Raw genomic sequence first — 27,394 nt, 5'->3', positions numbered from 1 at the left:
TTTCGATTTGTTTGTTTCATTAGCTTCAATTGGACCTAAATGCAAATGCTCTGTGGTGAGTATTGGTGTTTGTAAGTCGTCTTAGCGTAAGTAGAGCTTAACTTAATGGCAGAACAAAATGCATAAAATCAGTCTGACTTGTTTTTAGAGATTAATTGTACATAAATATGGTATAATACACGCACTGCACACACTCGAACTCAAACTCCAATTCGTATTCGCACTCGGTGTGGTTTGCTGAGTAAATCAAATTACACAATTTCGCACAAAGTGCAGAGCTTGAGCTCCTCTTAGCTGCACGTAATACTCGTGTATAAATTAATTAAATGCTAAAATATGTTCCTTAAACTGGTACTCGTGTGTATGGGGCTGGTTTTCTGTGAGTGCTAAGCGGTATTTACGTAAGAGTAATCCTCGTTTGCATGCGCTTTTGACAGGATGTGTGTGTGTATTTTTATGTACAGGATTCTAATGATGAACTTATGGCCTTCGCCGCTGCTGCTGCTGATCCACCACTTGTTTGGCTTATCGTGTGCTTTCCCCCTGGAAAATATGCATTGGTCCAGCTTGAAGCTCAAGTGTTGGTGGTGCTTCTGTATGGCAGCGGCTTGCGTCTAATTGTGGCAAAGTTTTGTTGCTTCGTACGCTGCTGCTGCTGCAGATGGTGTAGCTGCTGCTGTTGCTTCTGCCTCTGCCTCTGCCGTTGCTTTTGTTTCTGCTGCAGTTGCTGGGACAGTCGTCACACTGTGGTCTCGTCATCATCAATATTCCGCCTGTTTTGCGACAGAGAGAGATTGACATTAGTACGGTTTAGTTCCCAGACTGCCACACTCCCAGACTACTCAAGTTGTGTCCATCAGTCTACAGTGCACTACGCCACGTGCCACGTGCTCAATGGAGTGCATTATTTATGGCATGCCGGGACAAAGGTCACATAAACAGCACTCGGCTACTTGCTGCGACGCGTGCTTAACGTTTAGTTTTACGCACTACATACACTACAGACATACATAGTTTAGGTTTTGGGTTTAGTTCAAGCATAAACATAATTATTAAACTAAATAAATGAACATAAATCTACAACTGGGTGTGGTGTGTGTTGTGAGTGTTATGGGTGTTAAGTGGGTGTATGCGTGCCTGTGGATGGAGGTGTCAGGGAATGTACATAGCTGTACATATGTATGAATAGTAGATTAGACCACACGGGTCAAGTTATTCGAGTGCTAATTGATTCTGGGTATGTTCTGGGCGGTAAATCATAAACTTTATTGGGCTCAAATGTCTGCGGTTTTGGCTCGAACTCTATCGAGATGTAGGGGGAAAGCTCTGCTCTGGCATTACCAGTCTATGATATTGATAAATATTATCTTAAGCACTCTGTCTATAGCTTTTGGTTTGGATTGACTAACTGGTGGGGAGGGGGTAGGCTATGTGGCTAAATGGTTCCTTCTGTTGCTCGATCAGTTATTTATACCATATTGTTAGCGACCAAGGATACTGCTGCCTCTGTTGCCTGCGTTGCAGCCAAATAATGTCGAACTGTGGAGATTGCATGGTAGGTTGTATAGATAGAGAGAGAGTGAGAATGTCTGTTGTTGTGTTGTGTTGTTGGTTAGTGTAAATGAGAGGGGGCATGGCATGTACAAATGTTTGATTGCTGAATGAGAACATAACACAAAATATTACGGGTTGCAATTGCCTTACATTCGAATTACAAATCACAGAGTGTACAAATTCAATTAAACTGATAAATCAAATAGAAATGATAAACAGTTTGGGTTGGGGGTTACGAAATTTAGTAAATATACAAAAATTAAATCAATATTCACATTGGACAGAGAAATTTCGGGCAGGGAGACCAAAACGAATCGAATCGATTCCCTTTTATATTTACACTTAAGCTAGGGCCAAACGAAAGGGAAAAATGTAACACAAAACGACGTGGACGTGTGGAAAAATGGGGGGAAAAATGTGAAATGTGCGAGCTGAAAATGCATTTTCCTTGTGGTTTACCTCTGAGCTGTTGATGTGGAGTAGTTGTAGTTGTTGTTGTTGTAGTTGTTGTTGTTGTAGTTGTTGTTGTTGTAGTTGTGGTGAGATGTGGTTTGGGTATGGATGGATGGATTTGTTAGATAGATGGATGTGGATGGAATACGAGCCGCCATTGTGTGTTGTATTTTGCATTACGTTGGATTTCATTTTGATGCGTATGTGTGTGAGTGTGTGTTAGTATGTGTGTTCATCAGGGTGAAAGAGAGAGAGAGCAAAAAGCACAAGTTGGGGGGGGAGAGAATAGAAGTGAAAGATAGTCAAATTAGATTTGCTTCAAATGTTCCCAGCACCAGCTGAAAGGATATGGACATGTCCCATAGATATATGTGTATGAGTGTATGCGTGTGTGTGTGCTTGCGTGTGTGTGTGTGTGTGTGTGTTTTGTACCATATTCATTTGCATTGTTTCCGGCTATCATTGCTTTTATGGTTTATGTTTTGTGGACAGACAGAAACGGAGCTGAACGAAGTGGAGTAGATGGGAGACGCACAAAAGGGTTTATATCATTGCCGTTGCTTTTGTTCTTGTTTGCATCAAACAAAGGCTCACACACACACACACAAACACACTCAAACACACACACAGATTAATTGCCGCCCGAGTCAAATGTGGAAAAATAAACTTGAGAGAGTTGGAAAACCAAAAACAAATCTCTAGCAAACAGACGACCAACACAGCAAATCAAAGAAACATAAATCGTACGGGTCTTGGGGGGGTGGAAGAAGCAACTGACTAACAACTGGCCCAAGCGCCCCCAGGGCCAGTCTGTTAACTGCCGAAGCCAAGCCAGGATTGCCACTCACTCAGTGTCCGTGATGCTGGCGAGAGGGCCGAGCGGCTGCATGGGCGCCACCATGCTGGATGGCGGCGACGAGGCCCTCGAGCTGTGCCGCGAGCCACCGTTCATCGTGTGGCGGGCCATCAGTCCCGGATTGTTAACATCGTTCACCATGCCCATGCCCAGGCCCATCCCCATGCCCAGCCCCAGGCCGGGTGGCTGCATCAGCTGGGAGCCGTGCAGCGAGGGAGGCTGCGTGTGGCTCAGCTTGCGCGTCGTCAAATGATCCTCCTCGGCTGTGTACGGGAAGTGGTAGCCATTCTTGTCCGAACCCTCCGACAGCCTGTCCTGCGCCTGCAGCTGCAGCTGCTGTTGCTGCTGCTGTTGTTGCTGCTGCTGCTGGTGGTAATCATTCTTCAGGAGGGAATGCACCGAGTGCAGCGAGTCTGTGGCGTAGGCGGGCTGCCTCTTGAGGCTGTAGTGGCCGTCGCGGGAGCCATAGATGTCTGGTGTGATGCGGTCCTTGGAGAGGTAGGGGGACTCCGATTTGGCGCCCAGATAGCCGCTGCCCAGGGTCCGCTGCTTGTCGTAGATGCTGTCGCTGAGGTACGCCGCATCCGGGTGGAAGCTGCGCATGTGGCCGATGGTCTGGGAGCCACTGCCGCCGCCGCCGCCGCCGCCGCCGCCGCCGCCGCCCGGATAGTCCTTCTCGCTGCCGTAGTGGCTGGGCGGCTTGTAGGAGCCGTACTTGTCCGGATACTCGCCCCGCCGCCCGTACAGACTGTCCTCGTAGCCATCGCGCGCGTCCCGAATGTTCTCCAGGATCGACGGCGGCATGTTGATCTTGTTGTGGTGCTGCTGCAGGTAGCTGGTGTCCGTCAGGTCGGGATTGGGCAGCGGATTCGGCGAGATGGTCATCTTCTGGCCGTGCACGTGCTCGTTGTCGGAGCCCGTGTCCTGGGACCAGCGTCCAATGTTCGGCGGCGACTGGATGTACGTGTCCGGCAGCTGGCTGGACCAACGCGGCGCGTACACGGGCTTGTTGACGCTGGGGAAGAGCTGCGGGCTCTGCACCACATTCAGCTCGGGCGGCGTGGTGGCCTGCACGTGCTCCGTGATGTTGGGCAGGTAGGCGGGCGTGGAGCTGACGGCCGTGCTGCGATGTGTGCCCGAGGAGCGGGCCGTGCGCGACTCGTCGTCGTCGCTGGAGTGGCTGGAGGCTAGCTCCAGGGAGCGGCCATCAGTCTCGGAGCCAGAGTCGGAGTCCTTGCGCTCGGTGCGACGCCTCGACGGCTTCTCCTCGGGCCGACTGCGACCCGTGGTGGAGGACTCGAAGCCGCGCAGGAAGCTGGGCGCATCGCTGGCCGAATTGTAGTTGGAGGTGGACGTGGAGGTCTGCCGCAGCTGCCCGTCGCTGTAGGGGCTCGAGCTGGTCTTGGCCGTGCTGCGGGAGGTGGTGCTGCTGGCACTGATGCCAATATTCCGCCGCGTTGTCGTGTCGTAGCTGCCCGCGAGGAAGTTGTTCGGCCGCGTGGCCCCGTTCACGTTGTGCGAACTGTTGCTGACGACCATGGAGGAGTCGAGCAGCGGCACCTTGCGGCCCATGCAGCGCAGACAGGTGCGCTGCAGGTTCTCGCGCACTCGCTTGTTGATGATGCAGTAGCCGATGAGGCAGAAGAGCGCGTGCAGCAGCACCACGCCGGACAGCAGCAGACTCAGCAGCTGCGAGTGCTCCGAGGCGGCCAGCACCGCCAGCACCCACATGACGCCCATGAGAGGCAGCGAGACCACCGACAGCCACAGCAGCGTACGCAGATTGCCAAAGCCCAGCACGTGATCCTTCAGCGTGAAGGCGGCCTTGACGGAGACAAACAGAATGAGCAGATTCACCACGGACATGCCAGCAATGGGACCCACAAGCCACCACACAACAGGCTCATAAACCGACAACCAGCAGCTGCAAAAAGAGGCAAAGAAATTAGCTTCAACATGGGAGAACAGATGGGAGACGGGAAATACTTACAACAAACTGTTGCCATACTCGTGGGCACGAACGCCAACGGAGAGGCCCACAACGACGGCGGGTGCGCCGTAGCCCATGGCAAAGTAGAAGCCCATGGGGCCATGGTTGATGTCGCGCATCTCGGTGAGCATGCGATAGAGATGCACACAGTCGACGGTGGTCCAGGCGAAGGCGGCCAGCCAGAAGTAGTGCAGGCAGATGGCAATCAGCTTGCAGGGGAACTCGTTCTCGATGAGGTGCCGCCGCGACTGCATGCCCACGAAGAAGAGCAGCTCGGCGAAGAAGACGCACAGCACAATGTTCTGGTGGATGGTGTTCGAGTTGGTCTGCTGGCCGCGGAGCAGGGCGAGGGCCAGGAGCACGCCCAGCAGCAGCGGCAGGGAGACCATGAAGGCCGAGTACGATGTTATCTGCACGAGCAGCGAGGGCTCCGGTATGTCCTCGGGGTCAATGATGTCCACAATCACCGCATAGTTGGAGATGTGCGTGCAGCTGCAGTTGATGAGGATGGGCTGCTGGGGCGAGGGCGCAAAGTCGCCGTCAAAGTCGGGAATCTCCGTCTGGCAGCCCAGGCGTGTCCACTGATTGGTGAACGAGTTCCAGCGCACGCACTGCGGATTGGAGCGTGGCCCAAACCGTGCCGTGTCCATGTCCAGCCACATCTGCAGCTTGATCGGCTGCAGGAGATGCGGCGAGCCCAGTGAGCGGTAGACCATGCGCTCCGGCGCCTGCTGCAGCTGGTCCGAGGGATAGATGACCTCCACCTGCCGCTTGACCAGCCGTCGATCGCGATAGATGGCCTCGTTCTCGCCCTTGGGCTGCTCCTCGCTGCCAGATGCGGCGGCGCCTGTGCCCTCGTAGTTGGGATTCAGCTGTTCGCCGGAGTCGGGCGCGATGATCTCCTCGCCCGAGTTGCCGTGGAACTCGATGTCGTCCAGGTTGAGGTGTATGTGGGGATCGGGCACCTCCTCGCCATCCTCGCTGCTGCTGGCCTCCAGCTGCCCCTCCCCCGAGGCGACAGCCGCTGGAATCTCGTGGGCCGTTATTCGAATGTCTTCAATTTGCTGCTCGCTGCTGCTGGTCGGTGCCTTGGGCACATCGAATACCTCCACGAACTGCTGCTCCGTGCTGCCAGCAGACACCGATGATGACGAAGAGGAGATCTTCCGTGAGGGAATCTCAAAGCGTTGCTGCTGCTGCTGCTGCTGGTCCTGTTCCCGCTCCAACGATGGCACCAGAATCTGCAATGACAGAATGGGCGTGGCCAGCTCCACATCGACGCCCCAGCGACGGGTGATGGTCTCGTCGTAGAGATCCGGCAGCAGCTGGCCCACATCCTTGTACTGAGCGTAGGCGATGATGGCGCGATAGTCGTTGCCCCGCCGCCCGCTGCCCTGGGTGACCTCGTCGCTCTCTGGCGGCGTAATGCCCAGCATCTCGAGCGGCACCAGCACCTTGGTGTGCTTGTCGAACTTGTGCTTGTCCAGGATGTAGTTGTTGTACTTGGGGAAGCTGATGACGGGCTTCTGCTTGGCGGAGTGCTGCAGGAAGCCGCTGGTGTCGGGCAGCACCACGCTCTCCGTGGTGAAGGCGTTCGGCTTGAGGTACTTGCTGCGATGGTACTCGCTCAGCTGCTCCGGCTCGTAGCCGAACAGCGACTCGGTGGTGACAATGTCCAGGCCCAGGGCCACGTTCGGCTGCACAATCTCAAAGGGATTCGTGTACGTGTCGTGCTGCGAGCGTGCCAGCACCACCAGGTACTTGTTGAAGGCGTCGACGAGGTCGTCGGGTCCACGCTGAATCAGCTCCGCTGCGCGTCGCCACTCTGCCTCGTACTTGCGATCGAGGATCACACTCGCCGCATCCACCAGGTTCTTGATGAAGTACTTGTCCTGGCTGTGCGACAGGTTCAGGCCGCTCTGCATCAGCTCGTAGTTGATGAGCTCCTGCAGAATGCCCTCCGTCACGAGTAGATCAGCGCCGTACAGGCGATCGTGGCTGAACTTTAGCTCATCGGACAGGTAGTCCATCTCCAGCTCGTGCGACCACACATTGCCTCCTGCATTGAGCAGGAACGAGGACTCCATTTTGTAGCGTTTGCTCAGAGGTCGCGGTGCTGGCTGCTTGCCAACTCCGCTGCGGTCGACGGCCTCGCAGGCCCGCTGCAGTTGCTCCGCCATTTTGATGGCCACAAACGAGTTGAGCTCCAGTTCGAGTCGCTCCAACTGCGACAGCTGCCGCCGCAGCTCCACAAACGGCTCCGAGGTGCAGTTGTACATGTCCGGGGTGGTCCAGCTGCCCGTCTGGCTGTCGCAGCTGCGCTGGCCCTTGCCCCGTGCCGGCAGCGGGCAGCTCTCGACGGTGCTGCTGCCCAGCGGAGTGCGTGGCCACCAGATGCCCGCCGCAAAGGAGCGCGGACAGGCGTCGTAGACCACCTCGCAGCCATTGAGCGTGACCTCGGCGTAGGGATTGGAGCAGGAGTCGCAGCGGCGTCCAATGACGCCCCCGCGGCACTCACACTGCCCCGTGAGCCGGTTGCAGGCGCTGTTGAAGCTGCCGATGGCGTAGCAGTCACACGAGAGGCAGGCCGTCTCGTTGGGCGGCTGGTAGTGGTTCGTCTTGCAGTAGCAGTGGCCCGTCGTCTTGTTGCAGTCCGGATGGTAGCCCTGCTTCAGGTTGCACTTGCACGGCCCGCACACGCGCTCGCCCCACCAGCCCCCGGGGCACGGCTGCTGCAGCTCCCGCTCGCAGTAGTCGCCGTGCTGGAAGCTGCTGTTGCACTCGCAGCTGTAGCCCCGCGGCAGACTCACATTGGAGCGGCACACGCCCGCGGCGCATGGCCGGACCGTGCAGATGGGAGCGCACTCGGTGCCCACGTAGCCAGCCTCACACTCGCAGGTGGCCGCGTCCCAGCTGCTGGCGCAGTTCGAGTGGGCGGGACAGTTGTCCGGGCACTGGGCCCGCGACTCGCAGCCATCCTCCACGTTCTCCCGGATGGTGGGGCGCGACAGCACAGACTGTCCAGCGCCGATGCGCACGTCCTGGATGCAGCCCTCGAAGGGGGAGGCCTCCTGCACCGCTCCAATGGTGCCATCCACGCTGCCAATGACTATCTTGCCCACGTAGAGACCCTGCACCTTCTGGGACATGGGCACGGAGCCCGCGCGCTGGCCGTAGTCCACGGAGAACTGAATCTCGGAGCCCTGCTGCCACTTGATCTCCACGCGATGCCACTCGCCGTCGGAGAGGAAGGCCCCAGCCAGGTACATGGGCTCATTGTCGTACATGTAGTAGAGGACGCCGTGCTTGAGGGACACCACCGCCGAGCTGTTCTGCCCGATCTGGATCTGCATGATGAAGGCGTCCCGCTGGCGCGTGCGCAGCGAGAAGGAGGTGTGCCACGGCAGCTGGATGGGCCGCAGCAGCGGGTTGAAGCTGAGACTGCCATCGCCGGAGAAGCGCCAGGGAGCGGGTATGTTCTCCTGGCAATTGATGCCCGCATAGCCCTCGGGGCACTCGCACGTGTGGGTGCTCCAGCCCTCGCGGCACGTGCCCCCATTGAAGCAGGGTTCAGAGGCGCACAGCGGCGACTTTTGCGGGCAGCCGGAGATCGTGCCATTGTCCGCGACATACGAGTTGAGGTCCACGTAGCGGTCATCGATGCGCAGGTCCGAGATGCAGCCGACAAAGTCCCGATTGGACACCGGAAAGTGGGCGGGTATGCGGGGCAGTCCGCCCACCTGCAGGGGTCCCGTGAGGTCGAGGAAGCGATGGCAGGTCTCCGTGAGCAGGGCACAGCGCTTGTCCAGCTTGAGGGTGGTCTGATTGGCGCAGTGCCAGCGCGGACCCAGCTGCTCCCCCGATAACGCGATGGCCGTGTCGCACTTGTCCAGGACGAGGGTGACGCTGCGATTGAAGTACACCACTTCCACCTCGTGCCAGCGGCCGTCCGAGACCTTGGACTGCTGCTCGACGGACACCCGCTCGCTGTGATCGCCCAGCGAGTAGGAGAAGCTGACGTGTCCCTCGAGGATCTCCAGCGCGATGAAGTCGTGCAGCTCGTTGTAGCGGCCGTTGTACAGCAGCAGTCCGTTGTCCTGGACGGTGGCGAAGCGCAGCTTGAGGTTGAAGCGGTGCCGCTGCTTGAGGCTCTCGAACGTGAGGAAGGAGTTGCGCGAGAAGGAGCGGGAGCGCAGCTCACACGTGGAGGTGTACGGCGGCGGCTGGGAGCTCAGATAGTTGCTCATGCAGGAGAGGCCGCCCTCGCAGGCGTCCGACATGCAGGGCCGCATCTTGCTGATGCTCGACTCGCAGTTGGGGCCCGTGTGGGAGTCGGGGCAGACGCATGTGTAGCCGCCCTCGCGGCGCACGCAGGAGCCACCGTTCTGGCAGGGATCCGAGTAGCACAGATCCACCTCGGTGTCGCACAGATAGTGCTCCTTGCTGCCGGTGAAGCCCTCCGGGCAGGAGCAGGCGAATGTGTTCACCGGGTAGATGGGTCGGAAGAGCACCGTGTCGCTGTGGATGAACTCCGAGGCGTTGCCGAACTTCAGCACCGTGAGGCACTCCTCGAAGTTCAGGCAGGGCTCGCGCACGCACAGATTGTCGTCGAAGGGCAGCACCTCCACGGTGGCGAGACGCGCGAGGATCGCTCGATTGAGGTAGACCCGCTCCTGGAGGTACTGCGGCGTGTAGAACTCCTCGTGCGAGACATCAGGCCGCTTCGCCGAGAAGCTGACATTCAGGATGCGCGACGTGACGTCCGTGTCGTCCTGTATGCTGAAGATGAAGATGTGCTCCTTGGGGCAGGGAATTATGGCCGCCAGTCCGTCCAGGAAGAAGTTGAGGAGCGGCGAGAGGAAGGCCTCCTCCGTCATCTCATTGAGGCGCACCGTCACCGAGTTGAAGAGCATATCCTCGGTGATGAGCCGCACCGACAGCTGCATGATGGCCTTGGCCTCGTTGATGCCATCCGAGACGGACACCTCCATCGTGGCGAACTTGGGCACATTCGTGTTCAGCTGCGGACTGAGTATCAATCCGCCAGAGCTGCTGTTCAGCCGCAGCAGATTGGCATTGTTGCCGGACAGGATGCGGTAGTTTAGCTTATCGCTGACATCCGCATCGAAGGCCGGAATCCGCCCGATCTCGCCACTGGGAAAATGATCCCGGAAGTTGTTGAAGATCACCTGGAAGTCGCGCAGCACGGGGGCATTGTCGTTCACATCTGTGACGAGGATCTCGATGTGGGCATCGTTGCGTAGCGGCGGACTGGCCGCACGCACCACCAGCTCGAATCGCTTGCGGGAGGACTCGTAGTCGAGCTCCGTCATGGTGAGCAGCTGGGCACGCTCCGAGCCGGGCCGGGTGACCAGCGAGAAGGAGTTGGAGTCGTCGCCGCCAATGATGGAATAGTGGACGACAGCATTGACACCCTCGTCCGGATCGTGGGCATGTATCTCGCCCACCACAGAGCCCACGGGCGAGTTCTCCGGCACGTAGAGCGTGATCTTGTCCGAGGCAAAGGTGGGCGGCGAGTCGTTGACATCCTCCAGCCGAATCTGCACCTCCACCGAGCTGGACAACGGCGGCGAGCCCTTGTCCACGGCTATCGCTGTTAGGTGGTAGACGGCCACGCTCTCCCTGTCCAGTCCCTTGTTGGTGCGCACCGTTCCCGACGTTGGATCAATCACAAAGGATCCATCCTCCACATCGCGATCGCTGAGCAAATACTTGATGCGGCCATTGAGGCCAATGTCCGGATCGCTGGCAGACACCTGAATCACAGACGTACCGACCAGAGCATCCTCCAGAATGGACGACTGGTACAGAGGGTTCTTGAACACGGGCGCATTGTCATTGACATCCGTCACACTGATCTCCACGTCGGTGGTGTCGCTCAGCGAGGGACTGCCGCCGTCCTTGGCCGTGACTGTCAGCAGATAGCCGCTGGTCGTCTCCCTATCCAGCGGCGCATTCGTGACGATCGCACCCGTCTGCGCATTGATGGAGAAGGGATCGGGGCTGCCCAGTCCGTTGATGCTCTCCTCGTTCAGCGAGTACGTGATCTGCGCATTGATGCCCACATCGCTGTCGGTGGCAGAGACCACCAGCACGGTGGTGCCCACAGGGGCATCCTCGAACACGGAGGCGCTGTACGGGGCATTCTCGAAGATGGGGGCAAAGTTGTTGGCGTCCGTAATGTTGATGTGCACTGTGGCCGTGTCGGAGCGTCCGCCCGAGTCGGTGGCTGTGACCGTGAGGAGGAAGCGCTTCTCCTGCTTGTAGTCCAGCGACTGGGCAATCGTGATGAGTCCCCTGCCGTTCTGCGAGGTGATGGCGAAGCGTCCGCGCGTGTTGCCCGTCGTGATCTCGTAGTGCAGACGCGAGTCCTCGTCCGGATCGGTGGCCGTGACAGTCGTGACGGGCGTGCCCTGCGGCTGATCCTCGCCCACATTCGCCTCGTAGTACTTGGGATTGAAGGTGGGATCGTTGTCGTTGACATCCTGGACGGTGATCACCACCGAGGAGCTGGCCGACTTGGGCGGCACTCCGCCATCCTTGGCCACCACCTGGAAGGCGAAGCGACTCTGCTCCTCCCTGTCCAGCTGCTTGATGGTCTGCACCCAGCCGGTGCGCGGATCGACGGCCAGCGGAAAGTTGTCATCGCGCTCCGAGATGCTGTAGGTGATCTCCGCGTTGGGTCCCTCGTCCGAGTCGTATGCCTGCACCCGAATGATGTTGTAGCCGACGGGCACGTTCTCCAGCACGCTCTCCTGGAACTGGGACGTGTAGAAGCGCGGCGCATTGTCATTCGCGTCTATGACGTTGACCAGCAGCTGGGTGGTGTTGCTCCTCGACGGACTGCCCCCGTCCTGGGCGCGTATCACCAGGCGATAGCTGCGCACACTCTCGTAGTCCAGCGGCTTCACCAGACTCACATCCCCCGACATGGAGTCGATGGAGAACTGCGACTGCGTGTTGCCGCCAATGATCGCGTACCGGATGGCCGCATTGTTGCCCTGATCCGCATCTGTGGCCCTTATGTGGGCCACGGTGTTGTCCTCGCTGCCGCCCCACTGGTCCTCCGGCACCTGGACGGTGTATGTGCGTTCGCTGAACTGCGGATAGTTGTCGTTGTCATCCAGCACCTTTACCAGCACACTCGCCGTCGCGGTCTTGCGCTCGCTCTGCGCCGCCGCCATGTCCGAGGCGGTCACCAGCAGGTGGTAGCTGTCCGACGTCTCTCTGTCCAAACTGCTACGCGTCGAGATGACGCCCGAGCGGGAGTCTATCCGGAAGATGGGCAACTCCTGATCCTGCGTCGATCCTGTACCATCTGTAAGGGCAACATGGAGAACAAAAATAAACTTTTAATTCTGTGCATTTCCGCTTGGTTAGTGAGGGGGACTCTATCGCGATATCCCCCCTTCCTTATGAATACTTTTGTGCGATATCCGATGTTATCGATGCTCAAGGGCGATAACAGCTAAGTGGACGACCTCTTTGGGAAAACAAATTATTGAAGAAAAATTAAGCACTTCAAGCTATTTATAAATAGTCAGATCAGTAACTGATCCCCTGGCATCATTTTCAAGCTCCTAAATACGATTCTAGATCTCTCTTTTCTTGCTATTAGTGGTGATAGTTGCACTTCAAAGCTAACAAAATAATCGAACATTTCGCACACTAACTATATGCGACTTTTGCCAACACTACTCCCTCTTTTTTGGCAAAATGCAAACAATATCGCTTTTATGTCTTTTATTTACACTCACCTTTCACTGTTTCGATTCCGTACTCTATCTCCGCATTCTTGCCAATGTCCTGATCCGTGGCACGCAGCGTAATGACCGTGGAGCCCACTGTGGCGCCTTCCCGAATGCTCGCCTCGAACTGCTCCGCCTCGAAGGTGGGACTGTGATCGTTGCAGTCGAGAACGTTCACCTGCAGCGTGGTGGTGCCGGAGCGTGGCGGAAAGCTGTCGTCGGTGGCCACCACGCGGAAGTAGTGGACATCCATGAGCTCGCGATCGAGGCTGGCCGAAGTGGTGACGACGCCCGTGCGCGAGTCCACCTTGAAGAGCGACTGCGAGCGCGAGTCCAGCAGCGAGACCATGGAGTAGACCACGGGCGAGTCCTCGGGGTCTCGTGCACGTACCGTGGTGACAGCCGCTCCAGATGCCTGCTCCTCCAGCACCGCCGCCACGTAGAGCGCCTGCTCGAAGTAGGGCGACTGATTGCGCAGCTCGCGACGCACACGCTTGGCGATGTCCGTGTCGTTGAACTCCTGGTGATGGTAGACGATCTTCAGGCGGTGGTCGGAGTCGACGATGTCGTTGCGGTTGCAGCGGATGTTGAAGGTGATGCTGACCTTCCACATGGACTCCAGGATGCAGACATCGCGGCTGGCCACCAGATCCCGGTTCTGGTGCTCAATGGCGAACCGCTCATCGTTGACGTCCAGGAAGTTCACCTTGCAGAACTGGCACACGGTGCGCGGCAGGAAGGCGTTCAGGCTGTTGATGAACTGCGACTTGCGCAGGCAGATCTGATTCCACTTGTCCGTCGTGTGGATCGCATAGGACGCATAAGTCTCGGATATCCACTGCTTGGCGTCGGAGATGCGTCGATGGAGCGCCGGCTGCAGATGCAGCGGATCGGACGAGGGCAGGGCGCGTCGCTTGCGGCTGAGAATGCGGTGGCGCATCTCATTCTCGAAGCTGTCGCCAAAGATCAGGTCGCCGGGCCGGAACTCGGTGCTGTTCTGGCTGTAGGCCTGCTCCAGCTGGTTGCCATCGAGCAGCTGGAACTGCGGCGTGGAGCGTCGGCGTCGCCGCTTGGAGTAGCCCGTGTTGTCCTCCTCCTCGAAGTGGTGGTGTTGATGCAGCTCCGCCTCCACGCGCCTGTCCTCGTTGCAGCTGTGCCCCGAGATGAATATCCTCACGGGCAGGCTGTAGTAGTCGATGCTGCGCAGACGATTCGACGTGGAGTCCACGTAGAAGGTGAACAGGCTAGGATAGTAGATGCCGTCGCACTTGAGCGACTTCCGCAGCTGGATCTGCCCATCCTTGTGGCTCACCGAGACTAGATGGTGCACAAAGTTGGCCGACTTGTGCGCATTGATTTTGTAGTGGCGCTCCGAGCCCAGCTTGTACACGGAGGCGTTGAAGATGACCGTGCCCGGTGGGGCGTCCTCGTGCACCACGATCAGATACCCCTCGGACAGATGGTGGACGGCCAGCTGGAGCAGCGCCAGCAGCCCCAGTCCAACTCTCCACCAGCAGCTGTCCCTCGTGTGCATTGCTACGACCACGACACTCCTATGCTCTCGGTGCCTGTGGTCGCTGTCTGTCTGTGGTGTGTGTGTCCAAAGGAGACTCCCTCCTGCCCTGCCCCTCTTCGGGCGTGTGTGTGTGTGTGTGTCTCTGGCAAGTGTGAGCCAACAAACCACAGTGCAATCAAGGCTCCTATTCAATTATCATCGGTGGGCGAGCTGCGAGAGCTGCGGGCGTGGCCATTTGTCTGTAAAGGAACGAGAATATTTTGGGGGTGAGTGTAAAAGTCGAACAACATTTTGAAAGCCTAATGATATTCTCTTCTTGCAAAGTGAATCACACACAGGCACACATACATAATCCTAGGCCACAAGGAGATGGAGGGCGAGTCCTGCTTCTGCTGATCCTGCTCCTGCTCATGTTTTGACAGTTTTAATGCCTTTGCTTTTGACTTAATTAAAATCTCTTCATGTCGCTGCCTTTCACAAAATTTGCACCACAGCTTCACAGCACCACAGCCACAGCGGGGGAAATATGTTTTTTAATTTCATTTTTCTTCGCTGGCAAAACTCTCGAGCTTTCGAGTGTTTCGTATTAGCTTGATAAAACGAAATTTAATCCCTTTGAGGGGTGCTCCTTTTTTTGCTCCCTTTCTGTGTTCCCTTTTCTTTTCCCACTGTTTTGTCCAAAATGAAATTCACGTCATCATCAGACGACGGACCAGGGCGGGGCATGCGTGGGTGAAGGGTGCAGGGTCAGGGTGCAGGGTGCAAGGCAGCCAAAAAAATGCGACAGATAATTGTGACTTTGTGCACTGCTCGAATGACGCTGCTCGCTCGTTGTAGTTGCAAATGTTAATGAAATCCGATTTGATGGCCCTCGCGAATGCATTTTCGGTTCGTTAATTAGGTAAAGCCAGCCACGGGGCACACACACACATTGTAAAAGGGTGGCATAAACAGGTGCATTGGTTGGGGCTACGCACTGGACATGGGGTCAGGGCAGGGGTCAGGCTCGAATTCCATTACGAACTACAAATTCGAGCTGCAGCTAAGCTCTTTGTTCCCATTGTGGATAATTCGCACGTTCGCCCAATGAAAGACACGTTTCAACAATTCCCACAACAAGCCCCAGCCCCAGCGCCAGGACCTGTCAAATATTGCGCATACGCAGTGTAGGATTATGGAATTAGCATGACTTCAGGGTATAGAAACCCAACCAACTCTGGCGCAATGATCTCATCTGTTCTGCAGCACGATCAGGGGGCTAGATACAGAGGAAAGGCGTAATTTTCGGGGAAGAATGTCTTCGGACTGCAGCCGTAGCAATTACATGTCGTGGCATTCGGCTTAACTTTCTGTTAATTGCAGTGTTAAAATGTTTAATTAAAATTTCAGCTTGGCCGCGCTCGCGCCAGACGTGTGCCAGACCCCGAGGCAGACCCAGGCCCAGGCCCACGGCTGGCGGGCCTGTTGGTTGGTTATTGTTTCGCCATGCGGCATAGTGCACACCGGCACACCGACACCGACACCGACACCTCCCGCCCCGCCATTCTCACGTGGTGGGCAGGCGAGCAGACGCTTTTCATGGTTCGTCAAGCCTGAAACAGGCGCTGCCAGCAAACATGAAATTATTAAATTCTCACACACCTCGCAGGCAACAATTGGAAAACAAAGCGCAAAAACAGAACCGAGCTGGGGCTGTGGAGCGGTGAATTGTCAACTAATTAATATTCCTCAGCTGCCGCTGCAGCCGCTGCTGCTGCTGTTAATGCAGTTTAGTTGTGCTTTTGTTTTCCGGCATACTTTTGGCTGGAATTCCAATTAGGAATGCGTCAGAGTGTCGCTAGGCAATTACAAGAGTTGCCACACGGCTATCGGCCTGTGAGATATGAGTAACTGGTGTACTTGGTAAGGCTTCAACCTAGGGAACTCGGTTGGTCAGGAAGCCTGGCAAATAATTCCCCGCTCCCACTCTGGTAACACGGCACCAGCAGGGGGGAGGTCGCTGTGGGGCTCTTCTTGGAAGGGTTGGATCCGCCCGTTTCCCCATAAACAGTCGCATTTTACGAGACAGCTTTTCGCCCCCAAAACAGAGGCAACAGCAGGGGCAGCAGCTGGAAACTTTTTTAAGTAGCACCATCCCGAGGAGCAGTGCCTGAAATGTTATCCAAGCCCAAAGTTCTCCGCCATTCCGCCGGCTACACGTTTCGACTTTTTGTCCTCACAAAGAGAATGGCTCAAACGGAGAAGGCGGGAAGGAAAAGAAGAAGTGTCAACTTTAAGCCTGATGGAAATTTATCACAGTACGCCCTCCCCCCCACAACTGCGGCTTGACCTGACGTGGGCGTGGCAGCGGCAGTTCTGCGACGCTAATGAGGAGCCGCAGGTAAAAGAGCTCCACGATTTTTGATGAGCAAAAGCAGCGCACAAAACTTGCCTGCTTGTGGATGCTAATGAAAATTGATTAACATCACGGGGGAAATTATTACGCCCACCCGTAGCCAAGGACTCTCGGGCGGGACTTTAATTGAATTTCGAACATAATGAGAGTCAAAAACCAGAATGCCAGACTGCCAGACTGCCAGACTGCCTGACTGCTTGAGACTTGCTCTGAGGGATTTCCCTGTTGGGGCAAATTAATATTATTGCTTGTTTTGTTTTGTTTTAATGAAGTGGCAGCTATCCGTGGCATGCCACGCGGGACTGACTCACTGTCTCCTGCCTAGAATATTACCATAAATTGGCGGCAAGGACAAGGGACAAGGGCTTGCGTGCCTGGCAGGCATTAGCCGATGCCAGGGACATGAAATGCAATAAAATTCATTGTCTGCCACGGGACACGAGACGCGAGACACGAGACTTGCGTGCCGGAAATGCGCCTGCCTCCGGTCTAGACACAATAAGGAAAATAAGTGGGAAAAACAAGCAAAAGGAGAGCAAACCAGCTACACAGAGAGAGCTGTGAGTGTGTGTTAAGCACTTAACTGCATTAGGGCCAAAACTATTTAGACACCAGCCAGCAGCCAGCAGCCACTGCGGCATACCCTGCGTATGCGTAATGCGTGTGACATTCCTGCTGCATTCCAGTTGGCACAGTCTGAGTCGAATTTATATTTGTGAGACACCTTTCGGGAAATTCATTTCCACTCGCCTGGGCATCAATTAAATTTCTGAGACAGCAGCAGCAGCAGCAGAAGCAGCAGCAGCGGCAGAAGAGAAGGAAAACCCATTTGAAAAGCTCTTTGTTGTGCATGCAAAATGAAATCGAGAGCAACAAAAGGAAGACTCAACTGCCGATGCAACAATGCAGTGTGGCAGCAGGGGGGTGGCATCAGGGGAGAACAGGACAGAAAGCGCTTCCACAACAAGAGAAACATAGAGAGAAAAGAAAGCAAAGAAGAGAAGAACACACAGATGGAGGATAACGGAATGCCAAAAGGAATCGCAAGCAGAAAAGTTTCCTTTGTTGTTTCCTTTGTTGTTGGTCTCTTGCCCGAAGGCAGACAAGCAGCAACAAGCTGCAGAACAACTGCCAGAGAGGGGGCCAAGCACACACACGTGGAGGGAGCAGGATGTGGGTGGGATGCTGCCTCGGTGTGCGGAGTGCAATGCAATTGAGCTTAAACGATAACATTGTCCAAAGGAATGCATATGGAAAAAGGAGCAGCGAGTAATGTGTGGAGACACGAAAGGATGCAGGGGGTAGGGGGAATCCTGACTTGCAACATGGCGTACAAATTAAAAGTGTGCCAGCGGCAAAGCCAGGCAAACTGTAACCGGAAGTGCAGTGGAGCGAGTGGAGCTGCGAAATCGTAGACTGTCGGATGGAAATAAATTACGAACATTGTAAATTCCGTGACAAGGACTCGGCAGGACACGGCACAACTTGAATTTAAATGCAAATCAGAGACTTTACCGCCAGCGATCTGCTTGCGTTCGCTCCATTAGCGCGAATCTCGTGTAGAGTAGAGGGATTTATGTGCCGCCCCCCATGGCCAGGCAGCAGCCCCTCGACATTTTCCACTTAATTGTGGTGCGTAGCGAGCGCCATAGAACATTGAACCAAACAAAGTTCTCCCACTCTGCCTCCTGACACAAAATCAATGCACAGAGTTTCACCCGATGCGCTCGAGTTGCTCCTCTCGCTCGCTTCGTTCCTTCGCTCCTTGCTTCCTTTCTTGCTGGCCAAATTGCTTAATTAATGTGGGAAGAATTTTGTTGAATTAGTGCAAAAGTTGAAGCTCGACAGCTCGAGTTGCTTCCCAGTTAGAAGCTAAGAAATCGGAGAACTAAAGCTGCTCTTTAAGCATTCATGATCCCTCCACATCGGGCACATCGATGGCAAAGTTTTAAGTAGATGTCAGCGCTGTAGCGAGTGCCGTGTACCATCCACCCCTGCTCCCCTTCTCCATTAATTGCACCATCCAGATGACAGGCTACAGAGCAAAGGACAAACCACACGGCTGCCAGGAGCAGCAGCCTCGGGGAAGGAGACAAACGAAATGCGTAAATGAAATGAGGGCATGAATAAAAGGAAACAGCCAAGGAGCTGGCAGCTATAAATGGGATTTTCTATGTGGATACATCTACGTACATCCTATTCCAGTGCAGCATCTGTGGGAGCTGCTGAGTACGGATCCAAGTGCGTTGCAGTTTAACTTTTGCCGTCAAGTTAATTCAAATGCAGCGGCCAGAAGGAGCAAGAGAAGTGCGCAATGGAATGGGAATGGGAATGTGAATGGGGGCAGAACACTTAGTGGAAATCTCATGACAAATGTTGATGCCACAAGTTGCAGGTCTGGGGGGGTGGGGCTGAAAGAGAAACTGTTGACAAGCTTTTGCTTTACTCGCTTCTCTCGGATTTTCTTTTGTGGCATTGTCATCGCGCTGCTGCCACTGCCGCTGCTGCACTGTTTTGCAATTAAGTTTTTGTGTGTTGCGGCTCACAGCGAACAGGGAAGGTTGTGTGGGTGAGACGGCGAACATATGGCAACGCTTAATCAGGAAAAACAATGCCTGCCCCCGCCCTGCTGCTCACCTCCAGGATATGTGATGGCGTTCCGGGCTTTAATCTGCTCTTCATGCTTTCTCCTCTGCCCTTCACGCTTTTAACCCACGAATCGACTCTGACTCTGGCTCTGACTTGCCTGCTGTCAAGTCTGTCTCTGCCTCTGCCTCTGTCTCTGCCTCTGACTCTCGATGTGTGTCCTGTCCTGTCCTGTCCCGGCCCTGAGCCGTGATAAGTTGCCCCACTTTGGGGCCTCGGCAGTCAAGCGCAAATCCCATTGAATTTATTTTTATAGTGTTGTAAAGTTGATTATGTTAATGCGATTTAATTCGCATTCGACTCTGGCTTTTATGGCGAATTTATGCAGTCCTCCTGCCTGCCCTCGTCCCTGTCCCTGTGCCTGTGCCTGGGCCTATGAAATATGGCCAGTGATTTATCCGCTGCGAGGAGCGATTTAAGTAAATTGAAAAAAGAAAAGGGAAACAGCAGAGGAGGGGGGCCAGAGCATAATCGGGAATCCTGTCAAATGGGTGGAAGGACAAAGTGCTATCAATGGATTGGAGGGCGCATCATTCGGATGCACATGCACAGCTCAGAGGATGGTAGGGGAGGGGAGGAAGTGGCAGTGGCAGTGGCAGAGACAGAGCAAGCATAAGCGGATAAAAGCGGGGCTCCTACTGCTGCTGCTGGTTCTGGTTCTCGTTCTGCTCCTGCCATCAGAGCCATCAGCCATCAGCTCAGCTAATGACTAAGACAAACAAGGAGCATCAAAGCTCTAAATGCGATTTCACTGCTACAGAAGGGTAATGGGATACACGAGACAACAAGCACCAAGATAATAGAAGACTTATAGTGGAGGAGTGGAGGAGCGGAGGAGTGGCTGAGGGAAAAGTGGGTCAGGGGAGGATAACACTGGCTTTTGCACTATCAATGTGAAATGGAATGGGCTTTTGTCTGAGCAACGCATTGCTATGACTATGAGCAGTCTCCACCTGATCCATTAATCAAGGAGCCCGAGGCATAGCTACAGCTGTGAGTGGAATTACTGCAACTCATCGACAGCAGCAGCTAAGCGGCAGGGGGCAACGATTGCTATTCAATTGCAGACCAGAGACAACGCCTAATTAGCAGCAATGACAAATAATTTGCAGGCAAACAGATGAGCAGAGGGAGAGGCAGTGGCAGAGGCACAGACAGACGGCGGCTGCCACAGATGGGTGTCTAGTAATTAGCCCAGAGCCACTCCGAAATCATTTTCATTTCCATTTGCATTGCAATTGTTGACTCCGATTAAAACAAACACAAGGCACACACAGATAGGCAGCTCTCAGCCAGGAGCTCTGGCAGCTCCTTCGTCTCGGACTCGGACTTGAACTAGGATTAGGTTATCCATATCCTGTATGGCAGGCGGCTGCTGTGTGGCACATTGGGTAAGCAAAACTTGGTCCACTTTGTGCATTTACTTTGTTTTTGGCAGCTTGTGTGGCACTCGCTTGACCAGAGCTGCAAATGTATGTGGAATGGAACCAAAATCCAAGCGCACACACTCTGAACATCAGCCATGAAGAATCTCTTGCAGACAAAGTCCCCCAGAGCAGCGTGTCCCCAGCTGCAGAGAGCGTCGTGTGGGGCGGGGGCTGGGTTGGGTTGCTTGAGTGCAGATAGACTTGATTACGCAGAAAGTCGTAAGCATAAATAAACACACAGTTGGCATATGAATGGCCGAGCCACCAAAGATAGCAGCAGCAGCAGCAGCAGCAGTCGAGAGCTGCTCCTCCTTTGCGAGGGAGAGGGAGAGGCAGCCGCCTGCCTGCCACCTCTTCTACGACTGACTGCGAGTACTCCAACGATGAAAGTTACAACTTGTAGTGCTCGAGGCTTTGTGCACGAGTTTCGGGGGGGAACGCACAGCCCCTTCAGGCATTATTAATGCGAGTGGCTGCCACTTGTATCTGCGAGAGTTGAAGAGCGGGCGGCAGCATGAGATGAGCTGGGATGGGATGAGCTCTAGCGTTGCTTGCTTAGCTGCTGCTGCTAATCAGCATTGACAGTTTGCTGCAAAACTTTTTGTCAAGGAGTCGAGAAGTTGGAGCTAAACTCAACTCCTCCAGCAGCCCTCGCTCCCCAGAGCCGCTTTAATGGGAGCAGCAATCGGCTGCTGGCCGCCGGACAGCCTTTTAATCAGTATTAAGTGCAGGGCCTTCGTGGCAACAAAAGTTAAAGGATAACGGATAACGGATACAGGACACAGGATACGGGACAAAGGAGGAGCAACAGTGAAATGGATTTTTATTGTTTTCGCGCGTCGGCAAACAAATTGGAAAAGTAAATAAAACAAAAGGGAACGCACAGGCGGCAGCCAGGATGCCAGCCAAAGGACGCTGCCTCGCTGGAAGGTGCTGTCGCCGGGCACAAAGGACATAATGAATACGCTTAACTTTTAAGTCACGCTGTGCGAGATAACTTGCACGGCATAATGGCGCGAATAACGATGCTGACAGACAACAACGAGAAGAGCGAACCGGGGGGAAGCAGGGGAGCGGCAGGACACAGCATCGCCACACCACAACGCGGATAGCTTTCACATAAAACAGCCACAGTTGGGCACAGTCGGGCACAGTTGCCGCACTCCCCTCCCCTCCCCACCCCTCCTCACTCTCTCTGTGTGTGTGTTGGCATTAATGTAAATGAGACTCATTGAAATGTCAATACGACTCTCAATGCCTCTCTCAATGAGGCGTGCTCTCCCACCAGACTCTGCGCAATTAAACCCCACAATAATGACGCTACACAACAGCCCCACGCCCAACCAACCAGTGTCCTCTGCCACCCAATAGCTCCCACTCCTGCTCCACTCCTCCTGCCCCTGCTGCTTTCGATGGAAAAGCGCGAAGAGCCGCGCAGAGCCGAGCCTTAAATCAATCGCCATATGGAGGCAGCTCCGGCAGGGGTGTTGGGCGCAGCGCAGGGCAGGGCAGGGCGGGCTTAGAGTGGCCAAAAACTCATTAAACCGTTACGCGCTGTTGCTGCAAATGAGTCATCAGCAGGCACACACACACACACAACACAGTGGGCACTCGCTACAAATATAATTTCAATGACAGCGAAATTTGGCAACAAATCAACGAGTCCAAGTTTGACTCCGCTTCGTACTCGATGGAGGTGCTTCCCGCTCGGTATTTCAATTCATTAAATATTGCATTTTATTGGTTAGTTTTTTAATTGTTTTAGACTCAATTCCAGTGGGTGGCCAGCCACCAATCGCAGGCTGTGGATGTGCAAAGGATTCCGCAATAATTGTCGCTGGCTTTTGGGTGATCAAATCAAATCCTCGCTCATGGCTCTGATTAGTTTTCTCTTTTTGAGGCTAAAGCGAAACGAAATACGCTGATAGCCATCAGCAAAGGATTCACACAAATTGGTTTTCCACTGTGCGCACACGCACACACACACACACACACACACACACACACAGAGCTGACAGCCTGGAAGTAGCGGGAGAGCCGACTGCTCCACTGCCACCATTTCCGATCTCGTCTTTCGCTTCCGATTTTCTTTTTTTGTTCGTTCAGAGAAATGTCAACGCTGGCAATAAAATTGTGCACGAATTTGTTGGCAAATGCAATCATTTTGTTACGTGGTTTTATGCCAGCGGTTGTTGGCACCCCCCCGCCACACCCGCACACCCGCCACACCTCCACTGCCCCTACAAATCGTATTCCATGTGCTGCCGCCGCCCACGCTGCAAAGCCAATAACACGAAAATGCTCGTTTATAGATGCCATCCCCATGCCCTGCTGCTCCGTGCCACGGAGTATACGTAACCGTGTGCAAATATTGTCTCAATTTGGAGCTGCAGCCACCCGGAGTCCTCCAACGAAGGGCAAATAGAGAGGGGGAGAGCGAGAGCCTAGCAGCGGGGAGTTCAGTTGAGTTGCAAATGCAGAGATGCTTCAGCTGCTGCCCCGTTCCCATGTGGATGCATCCGTCTCCCTGTGTGTGTAAACAATTTGTATGCGAGTTCTGAGGCAGCAGCGAGCGAGAGGCAGAGCCCAATGAATATGAAAATATTGAACACAACTCGTGCTGCTGCCTGCTGCCTGCTGCCGTACATCCTGCCGCATCCTTTCGTTCTGCATAAGCAAACAGTGAGGAAATTGAAAGCAAAATATGATGATGTTCGATTTACAGATTTTGTATGAGGCAGAGCGAGTCACTAAACTATTCTCTTGCACTCCAATGAACCAATGAAACATCTCCCCGTGCGCCCCCTTTGCTTTCGAGATGCTCGTTCTTGGCCAAACAACCATCTGGCCGAATTGAAAGGCTCATGCAAATGTCCTTGTGCGCTCCAGTGAGCGACTGCGAGTGCAAGTCCTTTGCTGCATTTGAGGCTAAGCCGATTGCCGAGCCACTGCACCATGAACGATCTGGGGGCAACACACAATGAAGAGCTCCGCCTGAAGTCCGCACATGCACACCTCTGATTGCAACTCCATAAATACTGATACGGCTGGCTCCACTCCATCATTGAGGGCCAGAATAACACAGCAAACATCGCATTTTGCATCTAATTAATGCACCAACATTTGCCGCCATCTCTTGTGCGGAGGCAGCCACTTCAGACAGAGAGCCACCCGCCCGAGGTGGAGCAGCAGCAGCAGCAGCAGAAGGACTGACTGACGTCGCGAACTGTCAAATTGCTGCGGGCAAAATGGCTGCCGCTGCCGCTGACACTGCGGCTGTGTGTGGCTCTCCCTCCTGCATTTGCATTAATGACAGCCGCGATGGAATCAGCAAAGGCGAGAGGGCTGCAGGGACATGTGTGCACAAGGAGACTCTGAGGCTCTGGCCTCACAGTGTGGGTGTTGGAGGCAGGCTTTGCTGGTGACTTCAAGGTGCAAAATCCCAGCCAATAAACACGCTGCACAGCGTGCCGTGCCACATTCATAATGCAAAGGCAACTTTCTGCTGACCAATTAGCCACGTCTGCTGGCCGTGGATAATTTAGAGTCCAGCAGACCAGAACAGACACGAAAAATGTCAAGTGGGTGGCGGACACGGAGCACCTTCAAAATGAGGCCAGCCAGCACGGGGGGGTCAAAGCGGAATTGATGAATTCCAGGCTGGAGGCTGGAGGCTGCTGCAATTAGCAGGGAAAGTGAATGCAATTAGGAAGGAAATAGTGCCAGTAGTTGCAGCGGGGCAGTGTCATGACCAGGCACAATCCCGGAACACGAATGCAACACGGAGAAGGTGCAGTCCGTGGCCCTGCAGTTGCAGTTAAAAGTCGGAAAGTTGGACCCATCATTGCAGTCATCGCTGGCAAAAGTGTTTGCTGGCAAATTTGCATTCTTCTCTTTGACTCTCGCTTTGCCTTTTCATCGTCATCATTCTCGGCACCTTTCTTTGGTGGCCACTTCTCTCCTCTCTCTCTCTGGGGAGAATGCAAAGAGTATGCGCCCATAAACTACTTTCGGCATGGCCCACAGCCTGCCCTCGCCTCCCCGCCCAGCAGCCCAGCCACGACTGCAACTGGCCAGCAACTGTGTCAAGCAGTCAAACCAGTTGTCGTGGCCACTGCCTCTGCTCCTGGTGGACTCCAAAATGCTGATTGCTCTCCTCGCAGCTGCAGCAGCAGCAGCAGCAGCAGCAGCAGCAGCAGCAGCAATTGATTGAAAGAGCGACTGGCTCTTGGGTTTACCGTTTCGCGGCTGGCACTTTGGTAACACACAAAAAATTGCTCACTTTATTCGCGCAGCTTGTGCCTTGAACCCGGGTCAGCCCCCTCTCTCCCTCTCTCTCTCTCTCTCTTTTGTTTGCAGGGCTCTGGCAGCTATCAGCCAGCATCTCCATCTATTCGTACCGTTCTGAAGGCCACTCACTGACGTTCACGCCCAAAAATTGAGTGCAAGCCGAAATAATCGTATCTCCTTCTGGCTTATGTAATCCACAAAACTCGTTTCAGCTCTGCTTGTGCACATTTCTATTAGTTTTACATTTATATTATAATGTTTTTCGTACAGCGTGGAGTATTGACAAGTTTTAATCAACTTTCGTGCAGGTTTTGGCAGCAACTGAAGCCCCCAAATGGAATGAAAATAAATTACTTGCTGCCACTTTGATTAGAAGTTTTGGTTTGGAATTAGTTTTGGCTGCTGGCAGCGAGAGAGGGAGTGGGGGAGAGCTGCGTGAAATGGTCGAATAAATTGTTTATTCAATGTTTAACTTGTTGCAGCTTTCATGCTTCAGGCTTCAGGCTTCAGAGCCTGCCTCACGTAGCACCGCACGGAGTGGAAGGCTTTTCGCACGTACAAACAGCCAGCGGTGCGGATGATGCCAGGGGGGTGGGCGTGCAGGGGAGGAGCACATCCGCATAAACTTTAAAATGTTTGACGATGTTAGCACCAGCGCTTGAAGAGATTGTTGGCCCTCTCCGTAGGAGCCACTTGGCTGAGTATTTTCTGCTAAATTGCAAGAACATAAAACACATTTTAGACCCAACTCGACAGCCAATTTGATAGAAATCCCATTCAGAGAAACAAACACAAAATAAAGCCAGGCTCGATTTCAGTTTCATCTGGCCAATTGCAAACATTTTCATTGCTCTGTTGGCCACAGAACTCTGGTCAGTGGCGAGGACAGCGAGGACAGAGTGAGCCAAGGCCTGAATAGCGTTCTGGCCACAAAAGCAAATTAAAACATTTTCCCAGCAGCCAGAACCCAAAGCCGGTTAATGCACTGAGCTGAATGGTTTTCAACTGTTTTGTTTTTTGGCTCCTCGCTCCCCGCTGGCAAACTGATAACTAAATACAGAAAAGTTTTCCCCACCCTTTCCCCTCCCTTACAACAATTAATCACATTTAATTTATCAATTGTTTTGGGCTAAATTACACCGAGATTAGGGTAAACAATCAGCGTCAAATTGGTTGCAATTATTGGCCAGCGGAGCGGGGAACCAAGGGGAAGGCCCAATGCCATGAAGGATGGCACAAATCTGTTAATTGCAGCGCCCAGTGGGTGGTCCGAGCAGATCCTGCTCTGAATACAAATGATGGACCACGGCGAGCGACGATTCCCAGGCTCGACTGAGAGCGGCCCAAAATTGAATTCCACAAAAATGCAAATATTTGCCCCAACTCTATTTGAGCATGAAAAAACAAGTAAAGCAAATAAAAATGTATTTATTGTATTTGCTTTTGTCGCCGCACTTTTTTCACTTTTCAATGCACTTTTTTCAAGCGCGAAATAACGAAACAGAGCGAAACAATTGTTGCCTTTAATTGTTGAATTGAATGTTGAAACTTAATGCCAATATTTCATGGAAAGGAATCAATGACTGGCTGATAAGCATCAATGGAAATGGAGTAATAAATAGCTGCGGATTGAATGTAAATGTGGCAATTTATGAAGCACTTTTAGCTGCTTTCTGGGTTACGCTGCCAGGCTGCTGCCGCCACAAATTCATTCATTGAGACAAGCCGCAAAGGAATGCCCACTGAGAAACTCTTTCCCGAGTGTTTGGTAGCTGGATAAACGTGTGTGTGTGTGTGTGTGTGTGTGTTGGACTCCATCGATAGGCAGCAGCAGTAACTGTTGTTCGAATTTGTCTGTGGTCAGTGACCCAGGCCGAGTGGCGCGCTGGGCGGGGCCTAACCGGCAAAAACAAACATGTTTTAAGGCAACAAAAAGAAGCAACAGAACAGAAAAGAGAGAAGAGCGAAGAGCGAAGAGCGAGAAGAGATCTCTGCTACACTTTGAAGTCGAGCAGCAGAGGGGGCAAGAAAGACATTAACTTTGGTCACTACATGAATACCAACGCTCGTTAGCAGTTGGCAGGGGAGAGAAGAGCGGAGAGCGGCGAGCGGAGAGCGGAGAGCAGCCGCCCCTTGCGTGTTGTATGCCATAAAGCGGTTGAGAGAGCGGCGAGTGGAGCGGGGAGTGGAGCGTTGTACGCACAGCTTCAAGCAGTTGTAGACTATAATTTGAGAGTCTCTCCAGCGTGGATCGCAATTAAGTGCGGCGGAGGGGGGAAACACGATCAACGAGTCAGCGTCCGCTCCCCCAACTCCGCTGAATATTCCATTAGTACATCCCGAATAAAAAAATCCCCAAATTGCGCTGCACAGAAAATGAATTCAAATATCTGCGATGAGAGTTATTCAGAGATTTACACGCGGACCGACTGCTCGGACCGTGTGAAGTTCTAGAAAATTATGAAATTATTTCACTTACATTTTGCTTGCCCGAGTGG

General features: G+C 54.0%; 1 protein-coding gene across 2 annotated transcripts; it reads right to left on the bottom strand.

Moving 5' to 3' along the window:
- LOC117891679 (protocadherin-like wing polarity protein stan) lies at positions 1-27,394 on the bottom strand. 2 transcript variants are annotated; one of them, XM_034797254.1, is made up of 7 exons: positions 27,376-27,394; positions 12,632-14,377; positions 4,854-12,192; positions 2,856-4,787; positions 2,014-2,020; positions 1,475-1,539; positions 1-773 (listed from the first exon to the last, which is right to left on the bottom strand). In XM_034797254.1, exons 2-7 carry the CDS (start codon positions 14,154-14,156, stop codon positions 740-742), a joined length of 10,902 nt encoding a protein of 3,633 aa, XP_034653145.1. In that variant the 5' UTR covers positions 14,157-14,377; positions 27,376-27,394; the 3' UTR covers positions 1-739. The 2 variants fall into 2 exon arrangements, with proteins under 2 accessions (XP_034653145.1, XP_034653146.1); XM_034797255.1 differs by lacking the exons at positions 1,475-1,539; positions 2,014-2,020 and having other exon boundaries at positions 636-773.

The sequence above is a fragment of the Drosophila subobscura genome, chromosome E (genome assembly GCF_008121235.1).
Source record: "Drosophila subobscura isolate 14011-0131.10 chromosome E, UCBerk_Dsub_1.0, whole genome shotgun sequence".
In the NCBI taxonomy this organism is placed as follows: Eukaryota; Metazoa; Arthropoda; class Insecta; order Diptera; family Drosophilidae; genus Drosophila; species Drosophila subobscura.
Note: the sequence above shows the minus strand (reverse complement) of the source record. Positions and strands in the feature narration are given on the sequence as shown.

What these genes read in the sequence shown, in the direction of transcription:
- LOC117891679 (XM_034797254.1), bottom strand. Translation starts at nt 14,156, where the DNA reads ATGCACACGAGGGACAGCTGCTGGTGGAGAGTTGGACTGGGGCTGCTG. An exon ending in CGGAATCGAAACAGTGAAAG is followed by an intron (nt 12,193 to 12,631) that starts GTGAGTGTAAAT and finishes TTGCCCTTACAG; the next exon opens with ATGGTACAGGATCGACGCAG. An exon ending in CCTTGGTCGCTAACAATATG is followed by an intron (nt 774 to 1,474) that starts GTATAAATAACT and finishes GTCGCAAAACAG; the next exon opens with GCGGAATATTGATGATGACG.